General features: G+C 38.8%; 1 protein-coding gene across 6 annotated transcripts in view; it reads left to right on the forward strand.

Moving 5' to 3' along the window:
- Positions 1-17,170, forward strand: part of RNF19A (ring finger protein 19A, RBR E3 ubiquitin protein ligase) — a 55,940-nt gene extending 38,770 nt beyond the window's left edge. For 5 of the 6 annotated variants that reach the window (XM_027692316.1, XM_027692317.1, XM_027692318.1 and 2 more), the window contains exons 3-10: positions 1,269-1,477; positions 3,414-3,558; positions 4,142-4,304; positions 8,685-8,799; positions 12,137-12,298; positions 12,822-13,035; positions 14,352-14,576; positions 14,950-17,170. In XM_027692316.1, the coding sequence (XP_027548117.1) occupies positions 1,269-1,477; positions 3,414-3,558; positions 4,142-4,304; positions 8,685-8,799; positions 12,137-12,298; positions 12,822-13,035; positions 14,352-14,576; positions 14,950-15,640 (1,924 nt within the window). In that variant the 3' untranslated portion in view covers positions 15,641-17,170. The remainder of the gene's footprint in view (positions 1-1,268; positions 1,478-3,413; positions 3,559-4,141; positions 4,305-8,684; positions 8,800-12,136; positions 12,299-12,821; positions 13,036-14,351; positions 14,577-14,949) is intronic. The other variant, XM_027692321.1, reaches the window with a different exon arrangement.
- Positions 17,171-17,660: the final 490 nt, after the last annotated feature.

Genomic DNA, 17,660 nt, shown 5'->3' on the forward strand with positions numbered 1-17,660 from the left:
TACATGCAGAGCAATTATGTCTTCAGTTTGCAGACAGTGGGAAAAATTGAGCTGATTAACTTGGCAGCAATATAGAAGAGTCTAGCAATTATCAAAATTTCTACTTGGAAAGTAAGAAATATTTGAAAACAGACAAGCATGTATCTCACTTGTAACTTCATCATCTGTAAGTGAAAGGTTGAAAGCTCCTATTTTTTTGCAGAACTTCTTGGGAGGAACCTCAAACATGCTGGTTTAAAACAATAATGAAAGGGATAAGATTTACATTAATGTTACAGAGCTTCAGAACTAGCTACTCTAAAATAAAAATATCTAAATTTTCAAATAGGCATGTGAGTGGGAATAATTTTTCAAGTATCATTACTGATAAAGAATATTTTGAATTTATGCAACTGCTGTAAAATGGACAAGGGCAAAAGTAAACAATTTAGTCTTTTAAAATAAAAACAGAAGTTTAACTCCTGCAGCATTTATAAATCTTTTGAAGTCTATTCTGGGGTGCTGTTCAGGTTAATAAAGCTATGCATCTGTTTTCATACCAGTGGACTTAGCTTTCCTTAAAATATATACTACTAATGCATAAAATAATTGAAAAAAATTGCAATGGGTAGGAATGAAGACACGTGTATATATGTTTGTATGTACTGTTTATATGAACGATAATACATATTGTGTTTTTGTCATTTGAACTTTGAAATGCAGATCTGATGAAGAAATTAATTTGTTGCTACAACACTCATTGTGTAGAATTGTTCATGTAGTGCCTGATTATGAAGTAGTGTAACACAGTTTTGTAACTCTCAACATTTTTGGAGCTTTTTGCTCTGTAATATTATCAGAGTAAAGGTTGCAATGAAGCACTGAACTCTTACCAATTTTTGCATTTACTGTTTGAAATGTATTTTTAAAAACGCATTTTTGGAGGTTTATTGTCCTGCTCTTCTAATCTGTGGTTTCTTTGTGATTGTAAACCTTACAGTATTGCATTCAACCTTAAATACAGTATATTTCAGTACTGCGTGGAGTTAAGGTGAATGAGTGTTGCAGTGATTATAGTATTTCTGTTCAATTTTAATCTAATGCAATGACAATAGAATTGTGAAAAGAGATGATAAGGAACCCGTGCTGGCCCACCTAATGTCAACTCCTGATGTCCAGTGCCTTTGTACCTGCTTCAGCTGCTCTGACAGCTGTCTCATCAGCTTTGGTCTATAGTTAGAACTGGTTTTATTAACAAAATTCTCTTTTGCCCCTCTTGATTGTTCAAGATATGCTGTGATCGCTTTTGGATGTGCCAGCTGTCCCAAGCTTACGTGTGGACGAGAAGGCTGTGGAACTGAGTTTTGCTACCACTGTAAGCAAATTTGGCATCCCAACCAGACCTGCGATGCTGCTCGCCAGGAGAGAGCTCAGAGTCTGCGCCTGAGAACAATTCGTTCTTCATCTATTAGTTACAGCCAGGAATCTGGAGCAGCAGGTATTTATGATTAGGGTACTGTGTCTGCAAAACATCTCTTTTGTACATTATAAGGAAAGAATGGAATAATGGCCTGGTAGATACTAGATGCTTTGTCTTTCAGAAACATAAAATAACAATTCTAAATTTGAAATAAAATTTTAGATGTTATAATTTTAAGTCCTCTGTGACCAGAACATCTGAGTTCAGTCTTAGAAGCTTGTCATAATTTTAAATTCTTACTTTGTAATTAAAAAATGTGAAATCAAATTAACTTGCTGCAAGACACCCCACATGTTTAGCATGTTGACTTTTTTAGTTGTATCACTTACACACTGGGTACACTTGTTTTCTCCACTGTAGGTGAAGCTTCCAGGGCTGCTAATAATAAAAGCTATTAAAAATAAAACTCAAATCCACTGATTTTTCTGCTTTCAAAATAGACTATTATTCTGATGCCAACTCTGATGTTTGACATCTTTGTTAGTACTAACTTCTGGTTTTCTAGGATATGCTCATCTGTCTTGTCTACCAGAAAGCAAACAATTCCAGCTCTTAAAGCTGAGCTTGTTTGTAATTCCCCAAAAAAGAGGATAAACTGTTGAGTGTAGTATTTTGCACATCAAAAGTCCAAGTTGCTGTTAATAAGAACTGACTCTGAATTACACCAAACTCTGATTTAATTGGCAGCTTTTGTGTCTGCCTGAACAAACAAGGTAGATATTTGGATAAAGAGTCTCTTTTGCGCCTTGCAGTTAGAGCTGTTGTTCTCCAATCCAACCCTAAACATTTGTTTGTGCTGGCTTATTTGAACAAGGCATCCCATCTTGCCTTAAAAATTGGCATCTTGCTCTAGTTTGCAAACAAATTTTAAAATAAACTAAATAAATTAGCAGAGCAGCTCCTTTCCTTCCCCTTTCAATCCCTCCCAGCCTGAATAGCGGTAGATCTGCCATTCCTGTGCTGAAGAACTTGCTCGGTTTAGTTACTGACCTGTAGGTTGTGCATCTGTTCCCATGTGGGAATAGCTAGTGCGTCCTTTCAGCTGCTCACTGTCCTTGTGCGCTGGAGTTGGTAGAGCTGCTTTTTTCTGCTGGTTCTGCACCTTTTTGGGAATTCTTTGTCAAGTATAAGCTCTCCTTTCCCTTTGTCCTACCTAGTAGCACAGAGGCAGTAAACTTGGAGTTCTGCTCTAGGAGCTGCAAGGTATTTCAGCTGCTCTGAATAAACAGCTTGTCCCAAAGGGCAGATGCTAACCAGTAATGTAAAGGAGTGAAGATCACAACTGTGGTGTGTCAGTATACAAGTATTTCACTGTTGCTCAATGACTCCATGTTTGTCAGAGCTAGTCACTGAACCTCATTTTTCCATGTTTGACTTGGGAATGGGAAGAGCCTCCAGAGTTTTCTTCTTGCTACACTGTGTTTTTCTAGGGAGTAAGTACATATAAAGTAGGGCTGTGAAAAGGACTCAAGAGGAGGTTGGTGATACCAAAGAAGTATATTGAATGTGAATGGGGAGATGGATTTAAGATAAGTTAACAGTGTGGAGACTGAATATTCAAGTATAAGATTCATAACAGCATGAAATGTAAAAGAAGATTATATTTAGAGACCGTATTATCAGTCCTGTGTTAACATACATATTTAATGTCTGAGTCTAATATATATTTCATTAAGCTTAGTAAATGCTTGAACAGAGAGTATGCATTAACTATTCAGTTACTTGAATGTTGTCTAATACATCATGTTTTCATTAGTTTTACTCAGTCCAAGGTTTGCAAAAACTAATAGATATCGAGTAATTGACAAATCAAGATTTGGAAAGCAACCTTACAGAAAGCTTCTTCAGTTTTTCAGATAATGGTTCAGTTGGTTTTCCCAAATGTATGTCTGTATTTTGATTAAATCTGCCTGTCTAAAGAACTGATATGATCTTAATATTCATTTTTAAACAGCTGATGACATAAAGCCATGCCCACGCTGTGCTGCTTATATAATAAAAATGAATGATGGAAGCTGCAATCATATGACTTGTGCTGTCTGTGGCTGTGAATTCTGTTGGCTATGTATGAAAGAGATCTCAGATTTACATTATTTAAGGTACATTTAAGAAAAAAAATCTATGCGGTTGGTAATGTGTTTTCTAAACTACATAGCAGTAGATTCCCGAGTGGTATAAGTCTGGGTTTATTCTTCTCGGAGTAGAGAATCACAGTTGAAGTACCCATATCAGAGGATTAAGTTAGATTTCAATAAATGTATTTAAATTAGTGCTTTGTTATTTTTCATTTTAAAATATTTTCTAAGTTTTATGGATGCAACGACTTCTTAGTACAAATGAAGTGTTTTAGATGAACACACCCACTGTTTTTGCTGATGTCAATACTGATACTTAATTCTGTCTTCATAGTAAGCATTACAAAAACTCTTGATTGTATAAGTTACCTTTGAACCACAGATTGGTGTGTAGTAACATGCAATATGCTTCTCTTCACATTGAAAAATATGCTGTCAAGGCAAAAAAAAAATCTGAAGAATTTATAACTGATGATTTGATATCTGTACTATCTGTAACTTTAACCTAAGGACAGTAATTTTATAACTAAGGTAATGTTTGTAACTGTTCAGTATTGTGTAGCTATATTTATTTACAATTTCTTTACAGTTTTCTTCTTTCTATTAGTCCATCAGGTTGCACATTTTGGGGGAAGAAACCATGGAGCCGTAAGAAGAAAATACTGTGGCAGCTAGGGACACTTGTTGGAGCTCCTGTAGGAATTGCCTTAATAGCTGGCATTGCTATTCCTGCTATGATTATTGGAATTCCTGTGTATGTGGGACGTAAGGTAAAACATGCTACAACTCCTTCAGGGTTTATCTTCTGCATTGTTTGACTTGGGTAATACTATGTTCAAGATATTTGTGTCAATTGTACAGGAAGGAAAAGCAGTGTTTTTAAAAATCTAGTTTCTCTTAAAACAAGCAGAGCAGAACACTGAACAATTTCCAGTTTCTGTGTCTTGCTATCAAAGTTGCTGCATGCTTTTTCAAAGTTGCTCTGGTTTTGATCTCTGGTTTCCCTAGCGTCCCTTAGAATTAAATAATATTTAGAGGACAAGGAAGGCAAAAAGAAAATCCTTCTTATTTTTCTTAAAAGCAGATAGTTACCAGAATTTATAGTTAAGGTAGTTTAGGTTTGTGCATGCACATATTTAAGCATTTGTACTCAGCAGCTTATTAATTGCCTTGGGCCAGTCCACCATGTGGAATAGTCTTCAGGGCTAGACAAGAATATGTCTTCATTATACTGATTATGGGAATCAGCTAGAAATGATCATGTTATTCAGAAGTCAGTTGATAGATTTCCTCTTAAAAATATAATAGCTTTTACTGTTAAGTAAATAACAAACTCCTGTAAGTAACTCAGGATAAAGTAGTAAGTTATCCAGATCTTTTGAAAATGGGCTTTTTGAAATGATGGCTTGGAAGATGTGTTTTTCTGCTTTTATCAGCATGGATTTTCACAGTGACTGGCAAGACTCATGATTCTGCATTTATTGGGGCGGAAAGGCTGCTAGACAAAAGGTTTAGGGATGCAGCTTTTTCACTGTATTTTTCATCTTTTTATTTCAAGTAAGTACTCCTATCTTCTGCCACAGTTGTCTTTTGACCCTTTCATTGTGTTATGGCCTAGTCCCATAGAGTCATTGGAACCTTGTAGGTGAGAAGAGGAAGAAGGCAGCAGTTACCTGTTCCAAATTACTTTTGCTTGATGAGCTTTTCTCATTAGATTTTGGGATAGATCCCTATTGCTGAGCACCTTTCATGTAGTAATGGTAAAGTCTCAGAGCATTAGTCTGTGAGGGCAGCCTCATGAGAATTTCTGTTGTACCTCACCGCTTAATGAGGGTCATTTTTCCATGACCCCTGTCACATGTTCACATTTTTCTTCAAAACGGCTGATGATGGAGATCCCACAGTCCCTCCAAGCTTAATTTTCTTAGTAAAATTTATTTTGCCTTTTTAACATTAGTGTAGGAAGAGAATTTACATTATATTCTTACTGCCCTATCTTCAGCTGATGTAAAAAATCCTTTTGCTTTGCAATATGCCATTACATATTTAATGATGTTATAAGTCCACTTTCATTTCTCTCTCTGAACAAACCTAGCACTTCCAGTTTTTCTTGACAAACTGTCAAGAAAACACACTGGTTTAAGTATCTGATTCTCCGCTTCTGTATTTCCTTGTAGTTGTACAACCCACCTTTGCTTTTGTCTAGTTGGAATACAGCAGTGAAGACGAAGCATTACTATGGAGTTAAATGAAAGGGTGATCCTGTGACATGAACTAATGATTATCTCTTTTTCAACAACATGCTATTTTCATTTTGTGTACTGTAAAACACATGCCCTTTCCCACCATACTGCTAATTTAGGCAACTGACCTCTTCCTAAAGGTAGTCTTGAATTCATTACCATTCGGCTGCATCTTAGTAATTTCAGGCCATTTTTTCAACTTCTCAGGACTGGCATGAATTCATGGCATTCTTGCAACCTTGCCAGATTGTATTGGCCTGAATTTCAACACACACACATTCTTCTCCTTCCATCTTATAGGTTAATGAAAATGTGCAATACTCTTGGATCCAGGGCATATCTCTTGGAAAAAGTATGGAGTTAGGAATTTCAATTTGTGTAGTAAAAGAACCTAATGACTATTCACATGTTTTCTGTAGTTTCACATGAAGCTTATACTAGCTATCTCTTGTCCGTTTTTTCAGTCTGGACTATTATAACCTGGTTGAGTGTCATACAAGAATGTAAGAATTTCGTTAGTCAGTGCATGACATCTGTTTCTCCCCATCGTCAAGGCCAAGTTGCCTTGTCACAGAAGAAAATTATTCTACTTGAAAAAAATCAGTGCAACCTCTTTATTTTCTGTCTTTGTTTTGACGTCTACGAGTTCCCAGCTTTCAGAAAATGAAAGTTCAGTTCACTGGTCTTTAATTCCTCAGCTTCTTGTTTTACACCTTTTTGAGATTACCATTGCCATTTAACTTTTTCCAGTTTTCCTAGAATTTTTTTTTCAGACATCCTCTACGAATAATAGTTTTCAAAAATTACTATTAGTGACACTGAAATTGGGCCTGTTGAGATATTTTTCAGATCAGCTCATGTAAGTGTGCTCTAACCTGCTGCATTTGTACAGATCTTACTTCTTTGTCACCAGTCATCTGGCTTACAATTGATCTTCAGTGACAACTGAAGGGAAAAAAAAAAATAGGAACATGTCTCCAGTTTCATCTGCTGGCTGTCTTTCCTTTTTGTTAAACAGCAAATTGATCCAATTCAGTCTTCCTCTTACTAGCACTGTACTTGTAGAATAATTTCTTCTTGACTTTGGTGTCCCTTGCTTTTTGTCTTCTCTATTTTAACCTTTCTGATTTTGGCCTGACACCTTCGTGTGGTTCCTTTATACCCATTCATAGTAATCTGACCCACTTTCTGTTTTCTTAATGCTGCTGCTGCTTTAGTAAAGGAAGCTTCATTGTTCTTTTACAACACTGTCTGTCTGCTTCATTGGAAGAATTTGTGCTTGTGCTTTGATAGAGTTACCTTCAGGAAGTGCTAGTGCTCCATTATTATACATATAAGTCTTGTAACCTAGCAGTTTTCTGTGTTTATTGAAATCTCTCTTCTGGTCTAGTATTTTTACTTGGTTTCTCTTTATTATTTACTCAATATTCAGAAGATTATTATTTCATAGTAATTTCTACCAGTGTAACCTTCTGTCTTGATGTTTTCAATCAGTTTCTTCTCTGTAACCTCTTCCTTCCATTCCTTTATGTTGGTTTTTGTAATTTTATGTTTAAGGAATCCAGTAGCCTTTAAGGATATCTCTGTTTGTTTTATGTATACCTTCTGTTTTGGGAGTTAAAATTGTCTATAACAGTAAAATTCAGCACCTGAGATGATCCTGGCAATTGCTCAGAGCCCTGTGAAACTTGATTTTCCTGGGTTTGTAATTCTTACACACTCATGCTGTGAGAGAATGTTTATGTTCAGTTTTTCCATTTTAATCCACAGACATGTTCCATATTCAAGTGCTCCCTCGCTCTGTGTTTCTCTCTCTGTATCATATACCTCGGAGCAAGTAAATGTGTTCTCTTTGCACGAAGCACACTGCCTTCTCTGCCCTTCCTGGTCTGTCTTGCCTGAACAAATACTTTGTTTATTCCAAAGAAAACTACCCTACCAAATCTCTAATTGAGATTATATTTTAGAAAACACAACATTCAGTAATATGGTAATTTAGAAAGTACAACATCCAGCTCATTTTTTGTCGTTATCTTCTCGGTACTGCCTTTTGTGTTCTTCCTTGGATGGAGTGAGGATTAGCTTAGTCTTATGACAGCCATTAAGATCTTACTAGTGTTGTTCCTTTGTAATTATATCTTAACTGAGAACTACAACAAATAAAGTCCATATCCCTGCGAGACCATATTCCCAGAGAGAGTAAATGAAATGCACAAAAAGTGGGAAATCTCTGCGAAACAGTGATCTTTGAAGGCCTTTCAGGTTCATGTGGGATTTGTGGCAGATAAGTTTGAGGCAGTCACATTTCAGAGTTATTGCAGACTTGAACCGTCAGTAAGAGGTTTGGTTTGCAGATTCCTCAGTAAACAGTAGCACAGCTAAGGCTCAGGTTTGCAAAAACATTTCCTGTCTCAACAGCTGGAGCAACGGAGTTCTTGCTCTCCCCTCCTTCCATGTTATGTTTGGTGAAGGCTGTCTCGTGATGCTGTTATGTCAACCTGTTTCCATAGATCTAGTAGTCTGTGAAAGTTTCACTCTTGTTCAGGGGAAAATGACTGGGAATAAGAAGTGTCAGTTTGATCAGATGTGTCAATTTGTTTATCCTTAAAGTTTGTCTGCTTTTCCCAGCCATGTAAGCTGGAGTAATGATTGAACAAACAAAGCTGTTCAATGATTTAGCTCTTCAAACTTGAGGCTGAAAGTAAATGCTTAGTTCCTGGATGGGAGGACTTCTAAGTAGTTGCCTAAAATTAAGATATGTATAAATTTTATTTTCTTTGAGATGAGAAATCATGACATAGAATGTGATCTCTCTAGAAGAGTACAAATTCCAAATGATGTCAATTCTTCCATTCTTGCAGCAATGTATCATAATACTCTAAAAACCCTTTCTTTTCTCCTTCCAAGATTCACAATCGATACGAAGGCAAAGACATCTCAAAGCACAAGCGAAACTTGGCTATAGCAGGTGGTGTAACCTTATCTGTAATTGTGTCTCCAGTTGTAGCTGCAGTAACTGTAGGTAAGCAAATACTACTATTTTATGTCTCGGTAGCACCTTGCAAAAAGAAGTACTCATGAATAACACAGCTGAGATAAGCGCTGTAGTTTCCTTTTATAGGTGAAGGAACTGAGACAAGGAGGTTATATATTAGGTTATATATTTATTGGAGCAGAATGAAGAATACAGTACTTGATTTTAATGCAGTATTTCCTGAAGAATTAAAAGTAATTTTTGTCTTGCAAATTGAAGTTTCCACATTGTCGTGAGCAGAAAAGATCTATGGCAGATTTTGGAACATTTAGGTTGTCCCCCCAAGTTCCTTAAAATGATCATCTCACTCCATGAGGATCAGCACGGCCAAGTCAGATATGGCAATGCACTTTCTGAGCCCTTTCTAATAACAAATGGTGTGAAACAAGGGTATGTTCTTGCACCGACCCTATTCACAGTCTTTTTCAGCATGATGCTCCAAAGGGCCACTGCAGACCTCGATGATCAGGACGGTATCTACATTCGATACCATACTGACGGAAGCCTATTCAACGTAAGGCGACTGAAGGCCCACACTAAGACCTTAAACCATCTTGTCCGGGAGCTGCTCTATGCTGATGATGCCGCCCTTGTTGCCCACACAGAAGCAGCTCTGCAGTGTTTGACATCCTGCTTTGCAGACACTGCTGAGCTCTTTGGGCTGGAAGTCAGTTTAAAGAAGACTGAAGTTCTCTATCAACCCGCACCTCAGGAAGTCTTCCATCATCCCCATATCACCATTGGCAAATCAGAACTCAAATCAGTCCAGCAGTTTAATTACCTAGGTAGTCTCATCTCCTCAGACGGTAAGATTGACGGGGAGATAGACAACAGGTTAGCAAAGGCATATAGTGCTTTTGGAAAACTCCATAAAAGAGTATGGCGTAATAAACACTTGAAGAAAAGTGCCAAGATCAGTGTTTACAGAGCCATAGTGCTGTCTACTCTCTTATATGGTTCCGAATCATGGGTCATCTACCGCCACCACCTGCATCTCCTAGAACGCTTCCATCAATGCTGTCTCCGTACAATCCTAAACATCCACTGGTCAGATTATGTGACTAGTACATCTGTTCTAGAACAAGCAGCAGTCACAAGTATTCTCAGCCATGTTGCTGAGAACACAGCTGCGTTGGGCAGGGCATGTCTCAAGGATGAAGGACGACCGCCTCCCTAAGATCCTGCTTTATGGTGAACTTGCCACCGGCTGCCGCAAGAGAGGAGCCCCAAGGAAAAGATACAAGGACTCCCTGAAACAGCATCTCAGCCTCCACCATATTGATCATCATAACTGGTCTACTCTGGCCTCCAATCGGGAGGTCTGGAGACACACCATCTATAACGCTGCTGTTTCCTTTGAGAACGCACACAGGATCACTCTTGAGGAGAAAAGATAATGCAGAAACAATCGAGCCTTGCGGAATATACAACCTAAGGAGTCTTTCTGCTGTGCCTTTTGCAATTGGATATGTCTATCTCATATTGGCCTCATTAGCCACCAGCGTGCTTGTAACAAATGTGGATAGAGCCTTCCTAAATCTTCGTTTGCGAAGCCTGTCCATGATGATTTAAAGGTTTTTTAAATGACCAAGAAAAAACTGTTTCCACAGAGTCTGTTTGTATTTTAGAAACTTAGTATCAAACTTTTCTCAATGCAGAATAACAATGCAGTGTCTCTTACACTTAACATTACAGTAGTTGAAAAATTTTTTGTTTTGCTCTGGGAGTCAGTTTGAATTGTTATTACATTCTTTCTCATGGCGATTGTTGAGGATAGCATTTGAGGAAAATCTGGCTGCACCTTACAAAATACTTCTCACCTTCTCAAATAATTTCAAGATCACCGTAAACCCAGATTTTTTTTGAAGGAGTGGACTTGCCAGACATTGCCTTGCTTCTCCTCTGTTGCAGCACAGGCATCTTCACAGTTGCACAGTAAAAGCTGGTGTCGATTAACTGATTCATACTAAGATGCACCACTTACTTTTAAGCTGGATCAGTCCCCTGAACATATGGTTGTGTCTGCAGTGTTCCCCCTCGTGCCAGAAGCAATGCTCAGAAAGAAATGAATAACCTCAGGAAGGCAGGGCCGCTTTTAGCAAGTGATGGTTCAAACTGGCCCCAAAGCCATGGCTTTAAACAGCTTGTTATCAATGCTGGACCACTGTGCAAATGCAGATATGCTAGTCATAAAACTGGCTTTCGTGTCAGTCTGCATTGTTCTTCTGTAGCTGTGGTATCAGATCCCTGCTAAACAGGTAGTGGGGCACAAAGTCTGATAGTTGCATTTATAGGTCTGCTTTACCTCATTCTTTCAAGCTGTTTCTTATTTCTGAACAGAGATAAATGTGGCTTTTCAGGCAAAGCAGTTGGGGGTTTTTTGTAGAGTTTTGCTCTTGCCCCATTGCTATTAACACATGGCCTCCGGTCTCAGGGCATTGTATGGCTTCCAAAATAATGAACATAAGAATATGGATTTTCTCCTGGAATAATGAGAAATTTCTAGTGAAGGAGACTTCCTGTAATTGGAACCTTTATTTTAGATTAGACTGAGGAACCTTTCTATTGCGTGTGCTTCTGTCCATTTTCAGAATGTGCCAGCTTGCCATTTTTCAGTCTGCTGGTTTTGTATTTTCCATGTACTTCCATCAGCAAAGCCATAGAATGATTTAATTCATATGCTAAAGGAGTAACTTCCACAGTCCACTAGAAGCAGCGGAATGGGAGTGTGTGTATCTATGTGCGCTTTAGCCCACAGTTCCTTTCACTGGTGTCCTTTTACTCCTGCCACCCTGCTCCACAGAATTGTTTACTTTTAAGAAAACCTTATATTGAAATATTCCAGAATAATAATAATGCTAAGTCCTAATAAATTGATAGCAAAGCCCTGTCCGCGTTCATTGGATGCAAAATGAGCCTCTTATTAAATTAGTAGAGGTACTAACATTTTTAGTTGAATAACGTTTGAAATAGAGCTCTGCTATTTTTCCTCTCAGGTGAAACATTATTACAGTCCCCAGTGGAGCTTTTATGAACCTTTAAAATACTTTAATTTTGTTTGTAAAAGATGGTATAGACATACTGGAAGTGTTAATTCATCAATCATTAAGCTTCCTTTCCTATCAGTGCTGACAGGATGTTCTGCCTGCTGAAAGTACTTTCCTGTCAATTTCTCCTTAGTGATTTACCAATATTTCTTAATTTTACTTCCTCCTGACCTCTTTCAAGTGTGAAATATTAAGTAATCATAGAGAATGAAATTGCCTTTATGAAAGGCTCTAAACTATAAGCCACATTTAATGAAAGACTGTACTTTCCTCTGTAGGTATTGGTGTTCCTATTATGCTGGCTTATGTGTACGGAGTTGTTCCAATTTCCCTCTGCCGAAGTGGAGGCTGTGGTGTGTCAGCTGGCAATGGAAAAGGTGTCAGAATAGAATTTGATGATGAAAATGATATAAATGTTGGTGGAACAAATGCAGCTGTAGGTAAGGAAATTCAGTGTTCCGTTTTCTGTAAATATGGGGTTTGTGACTTGTATTTGCTGCCTTAGATACTAGAGTAGTTATTTGCAGTTGGGGCTGCTTCTGCTCGTTGCTGAAAAGAGCACTTCTCAGGTCATGGTAGTGTCTCTCTGTCATATTGGGCTAGGCTGTAATACAAGCATTAAAGCTTTTCTTGCCCATTTTAATCAAAGCCAGACTCAAGTCTTTTCCGTATGTAAAAGTTTTAAGATAGCATTAATGTTGCTCTTTCAGAATTCTGTTGGTATTTTAAGCATGTGATGTCAGGCATAACCATTATAGCACCTCCAAGAAAGGTGTCTCTTTTAATTATTTGTGGTTGTTTGTGGGGTTTGGTTTTTTTTTCCTCCAAAGTTCTCTTTTTTTGACAGTATGTTTTACAAATCCTTCTCCTCAGCACAATTTCAGGAACAGTTTCCATGGTCACATTCTAGAAACAACTAAATGCTACTTCCATAACTGATGAGCCGTCTTTGTTTCTGTCTAGATACCACTTCCGTGGCAGAGGCACGACACAACCCCAGCATAGGAGAAGGAAGTGTTGGAGGACTGACTGGCAGCCTAAGTGCAAGTGGGAGCCACATGGATAGGATTGGAGCCATCCGAGACAACCTCAGCGAAACCGCGAGTACCATGGCCCTGGCTGGGGCCAGCATCACAGGGAGCCTCTCGGGGAGCGCAATGGTTAACTGCTTTAACAGGTGAGACATGACCTTTTTACACTGTCCTGCTCTACATGGAGGCAGAGGAAGTGGTATTGCTGGGTTTTCTGATTTTTATTTTTTGAAATTGGTTCCTATTAAAAGGAACTGTCTCTGGGAGGTAAACAGTTCATCCCTGACAGACTTACTTGATTTTTCAAGAGATCCTGCCTGACCACAATCCTCAAAGAAAAGCTTGAATTTTGTTCAGGGTGAGTGAGGCCTGAGATCTTGTTTCCTGCTTCCCAGGAGAGCTGCCTCTACCCAGGAGTCAGAGGGAGGCACCTCATGTCTTATGCAGTTGTGTTCTCTGGTGCATCTTGCCCCAAAGTCAGAACTATTGACTTGTTCAGTAGTCTACAAGTACCAAGCCCTGTTCTGTTGCCTTCAGAAAACCTGGATGGAGTGTGGATTCCAAATGGACTTCAGGCGGGAGGGGAGGCAGCTGAGTATGTGGCCTTGCCCAGGTGGCAGCTTCTTGTCACTCAGTGCTCAATACCTCCTGTCAATTTGGACCTTTCGGCTTGTTGGCTCTTTTGCTCCTTGAAGAGAAAGGGAGTGCCTAGAAAGGATTGTTAATGTTCAGGGTTCAGGCTGGAATTTGCTCCTCAAATGAGGTGCCAACACTGCTCATTTTGAGTAATTTGGCAGTCCAGTCTATATAGAATAAAGAGTGAAGAATAGTATCAAGAGTTCCCCTATGCTGGAGCACTTGTTTCAAGCTGTGACTGCTGAGTGAGGTATACATACCCTCCTCTTTAAAGAGATGGAGTGGAAAACAAAAAAACCCACTTCTGTTTCACTGTTAGAACATAGATAAACAAGACATTTGGAAAAAAGGTTGTAATCTGCTTTCTGGCTTATCTGCTCAGCCCCATTTAAGATTGCTGAGGTTTCTATTATTCCTATTGCAGTTGATAACAATACAAAAAAAGCAGAGTACAGAACACAGTTCTCTGCATGTTATTTGATTAGTAAAGAAACATGGGAACTATCATGTTGTGAACTTATGTACCCTTCTGATTGGTTTTTCCATTTTTGAAGTATAGTGCACTATCTGCAAAAGAAATATAGCTAAACCTGGAAGTTGTCCATGTAAATCTCAGGAGGGAAAGAATCCAGAACCTTTGAATAAAATATAACATTTTGCTTTGTTGGGAAATAAATCTGGTTTTGTTTGTTTGTTTTTTAATCAAAAAAATAGTCATTTTTGACAGTGGGAAGAGAGAACCTGTTTCATAGGGTAGATATGTACATCTGTACTGAAGTAACTCATGAACTTTACTTATTACTGACTTATTATTTACTTATTTCAGTCTGCAAGATGACGCTAGTTTTCAACTACTGTGCTTTAACTGTTGTGGCAGTATATGCAACTCTCTCTCTTTCTCTCAAAGACTGGAAGTACAAGCAGATGTGCAGAAAGAACGATACAGTTTGAGTGGAGAATCTGGCACAGTTAGCTTGGGAACAGTTAGTGACAATGCCAGTACCAAAGCAATGGCAGGATCCATTCTGAACTCCTACATCCCTTTGGACAGGTAAGAGAGACGTGGTGAAAACAGAATATTAATAAGCCTTGCTTATTAAAGGATAGTCTAAGCATGCCTCAGCTGTTCTACTTCAGTGATTATACTTCGAAACCGTAAATTTTGTTACAAGTAGAATTTGTGAGTGCTTACATTTTGTGAAGGTTATTTCCGAAGAGGAGCACCATCACTGTAGCTCTATTAAGTGTTTGGTCTTTCAGACTTAGTATTTTCCTTTGGGCTATTTATTTGGTTAAACATTTCTCTAAAACAAGATACATCTCTCTCACTTTTGCTGTGTATGTTGAAAAGCTTCAGGAGTTTGGTTTGCCATGTTAGCTGGCTTAGATGACCACTTACACTCGTGGATTCTTTCTTGTTCTAGGGAGGGCAACAGCCTGGAAGTGCAGGTGGATATCGAGTCCAAGCCAGCCAAGTTCCGACACCACAGCGGGAGCAGCAGCGTGGAGGACGGGAGCGCTGCCGGGCGCGGCACCGCCGGCTGCTCCTCCGCCGGCCCGCAGGAGGGCAAGTCCGGCGCCGCCAAGTGGTCCAAGGACAACACGGCGGGGAAAAAGTGCAAAGGTAAACTGAGAAAGAAGAGCAGCATGAAGATTAATGAGACAAGAGAGGACATGGATGCTCAGCTGTTGGAACAGCAAAGCACAAACTCCAGTGAATTTGACTCTCCCTCTCTCAGTGATAGTATTCCATCTGTAGCAGATTCGCACTCCAGTCATTTCTCTGAGTTTAGTTGCTCAGATATGGAAAGTATGAAAACTTCCTGTAGCCATGGTTCCAGCGACTATCATACTCGCTTTACCACAGTCAGTGTTCTCCCTGAGGTGGAAAACGATCGCTTGGAAAACTCTCCACAGCCAAGTGGAATCCCTGTGCCTGTTCCAACAGCACCAAGCACTGATGTTCCACAGCTGAGTTACATTGCTGAGGAAAGCATTAATAATGGATCTTCGACAGATGTAGATTTAGGTGTTGGTGAAGCACTGAAAGAAACAAACAACAATCATTCACAACATGCTGTGGAATTAAGCACTGCTATTCAGACTGAAATTTAAGTCTGTAAGTGCTGCAAAAATCTTTGCCACTAGAGAACCCTGTCTGAAAGCTGATTGAATTACAAGCGGCTTCCGTAAGTTTCAGGTGACCAGCAGAAGCAAGGTTTTGATACAACTGCATTTTCTATATACTTGTCTGATAAGGCAAAATACTTCATATGGATCTTCAACCTGTGTGAAGAGGCGTGCAGGCTTTAACCAAGTGCATTACAGCAGTACAAATACGTCCATGTTTTGTATTTTTGCCACAACTTTGCTTGAAAGTATATACTTGGTGTATTTAGAGAAAAAATGGTAAATTCTTAATATGTTAAATGCTGAAATGAATAATATGTCCTGCACTGTTCACTTGGAAAATATGGGGTTTCGGTAAAATGGTGTTAGCTGAGCATTAGTGACTTAAAACCACTCTTGTGTGAACTCTTAAATTTAAGGGAAGTAGAAGACCTGCAAAGACCTCTACAAACATACTTCAATAGTGAATATTTGGAATGATAATTTCGTTTCATAACTGGACACACCATATTTAGAGTGCATGTAGAATGAACTGCATATCTGCAGATGGATGTAGCCTGTGTCAGAAGTGTTTGTATGTGTGTACACTTTGAGCAGGGTTTTGGCATTTTACATAATTTCAAAACAAAAAAAATTGGTACTTCATATATATGGTGGAATGGAGACGTTACCTGGGAAGATCAGTGGGGTTACCTATTCATTCATGCAGCCAATCATGCGGCAGGTAAGGCTACTATATAGTGTATAAAAACTGTAAAATAACAATCGAGTGATTTATAAACACTGTAGAAAAGCAGATGCAGTCACCTTTCATTAGGGGGAAAATCGGTGCCCCATCAATTCTTGGTGCCTTTGGAAAAGACTGGGTTTGAAGTGCCTGGTCGTTTGAGGATTTTACTGTAATGTTTTCCAGAATGTCCTCTTTGGCCACCTTGGATCACAAAAGAAAATTCTAGTGAATAAAACGACTGTGGTAGATATAATAGAGTTATTGGCCTACCAAAGACTCACTCAGGCTTTAGTGGACTTGACATCTCTTTGCAAGACATGCCTGTCTTCAGTCCCAGAATCTAAGTGCAGTGCAATGACTGCCCAAGTGCAAAGATGGGTTCCAAATATGCTGGCTTTTTTTTTCTTTCGCATATGAAAGATATACAGCTGAACACAAGCTGAAGTTGGCCAAAGCGCCTGTACTGTTAACATTTTTTTGCTAAGTAATTCACTAAAACGGAAAAAACGATTGTGAATCTCATAATGGTTAACAATGTTCTGTCTTGTGTTTCATGTATTGCCATTATGGTGCTACTGGAAGTTTGGTTGGATAAAAAAGAAAATGCCATGAGCTGCAGTCCTCTTCCATGACTTATCCTCACCAGTTTCAGTAATAGGCTTATAACACTAGTGCCAGTTATGTTATTTGGTAATGCTTGTTACAGTATTTGTATATTTGCAATTCAGTTTTGCTCAATAATATGCGTGTAAACTGCATATCTGAAATAAATGTCTAAATACTGACTTCTAGTGGTCTGTCATTTAGTGTGCTGATCAGCCTTATGAAAATGTGTATGTTCCCAGCAGGAGCTTTTCTTCCTGCAAGTTGCTGACTGCTCTCATCTCTTCTTGCCTTTAAACATTTTTATTTTATTAGGTGTGCTTTGAAAGTTGAGTGCTCTGATACTTGGAAATGTAAGATCTAAAGTCAGTTGCATTTTGTACAAGACTTCAACCTCATTGCTCTTCTCTAAGATGAAAAGAAATCTGATCTGCCTCTGGCAGGCAGGACAGTAAATGGTTTTCTGAGAGGGATGCGGCTCTGGCATGAGCATATTACTCTTCAAACAAAACTGCATCATCTTGGCACAAGTCAGATCAGATTGCTGAGCTAAACTCAAACTCCTTCTCCGTCTGAAGTGATGCTCTTTCAGTTCACATGACCTGCACAGAGTTCATTCTGAAACACCACAGATTGGCCAGAGTTTCTGGGTAACAGCTGGTGGGTTTTGCT

This window comes from Neopelma chrysocephalum, unplaced genomic scaffold (genome assembly GCF_003984885.1).
Source record: "Neopelma chrysocephalum unplaced genomic scaffold, ASM398488v2 Primary Assembly neopelma1_86, whole genome shotgun sequence".
Lineage (NCBI taxonomy): Eukaryota > Metazoa > Chordata > Aves > Passeriformes > Pipridae > Neopelma > Neopelma chrysocephalum.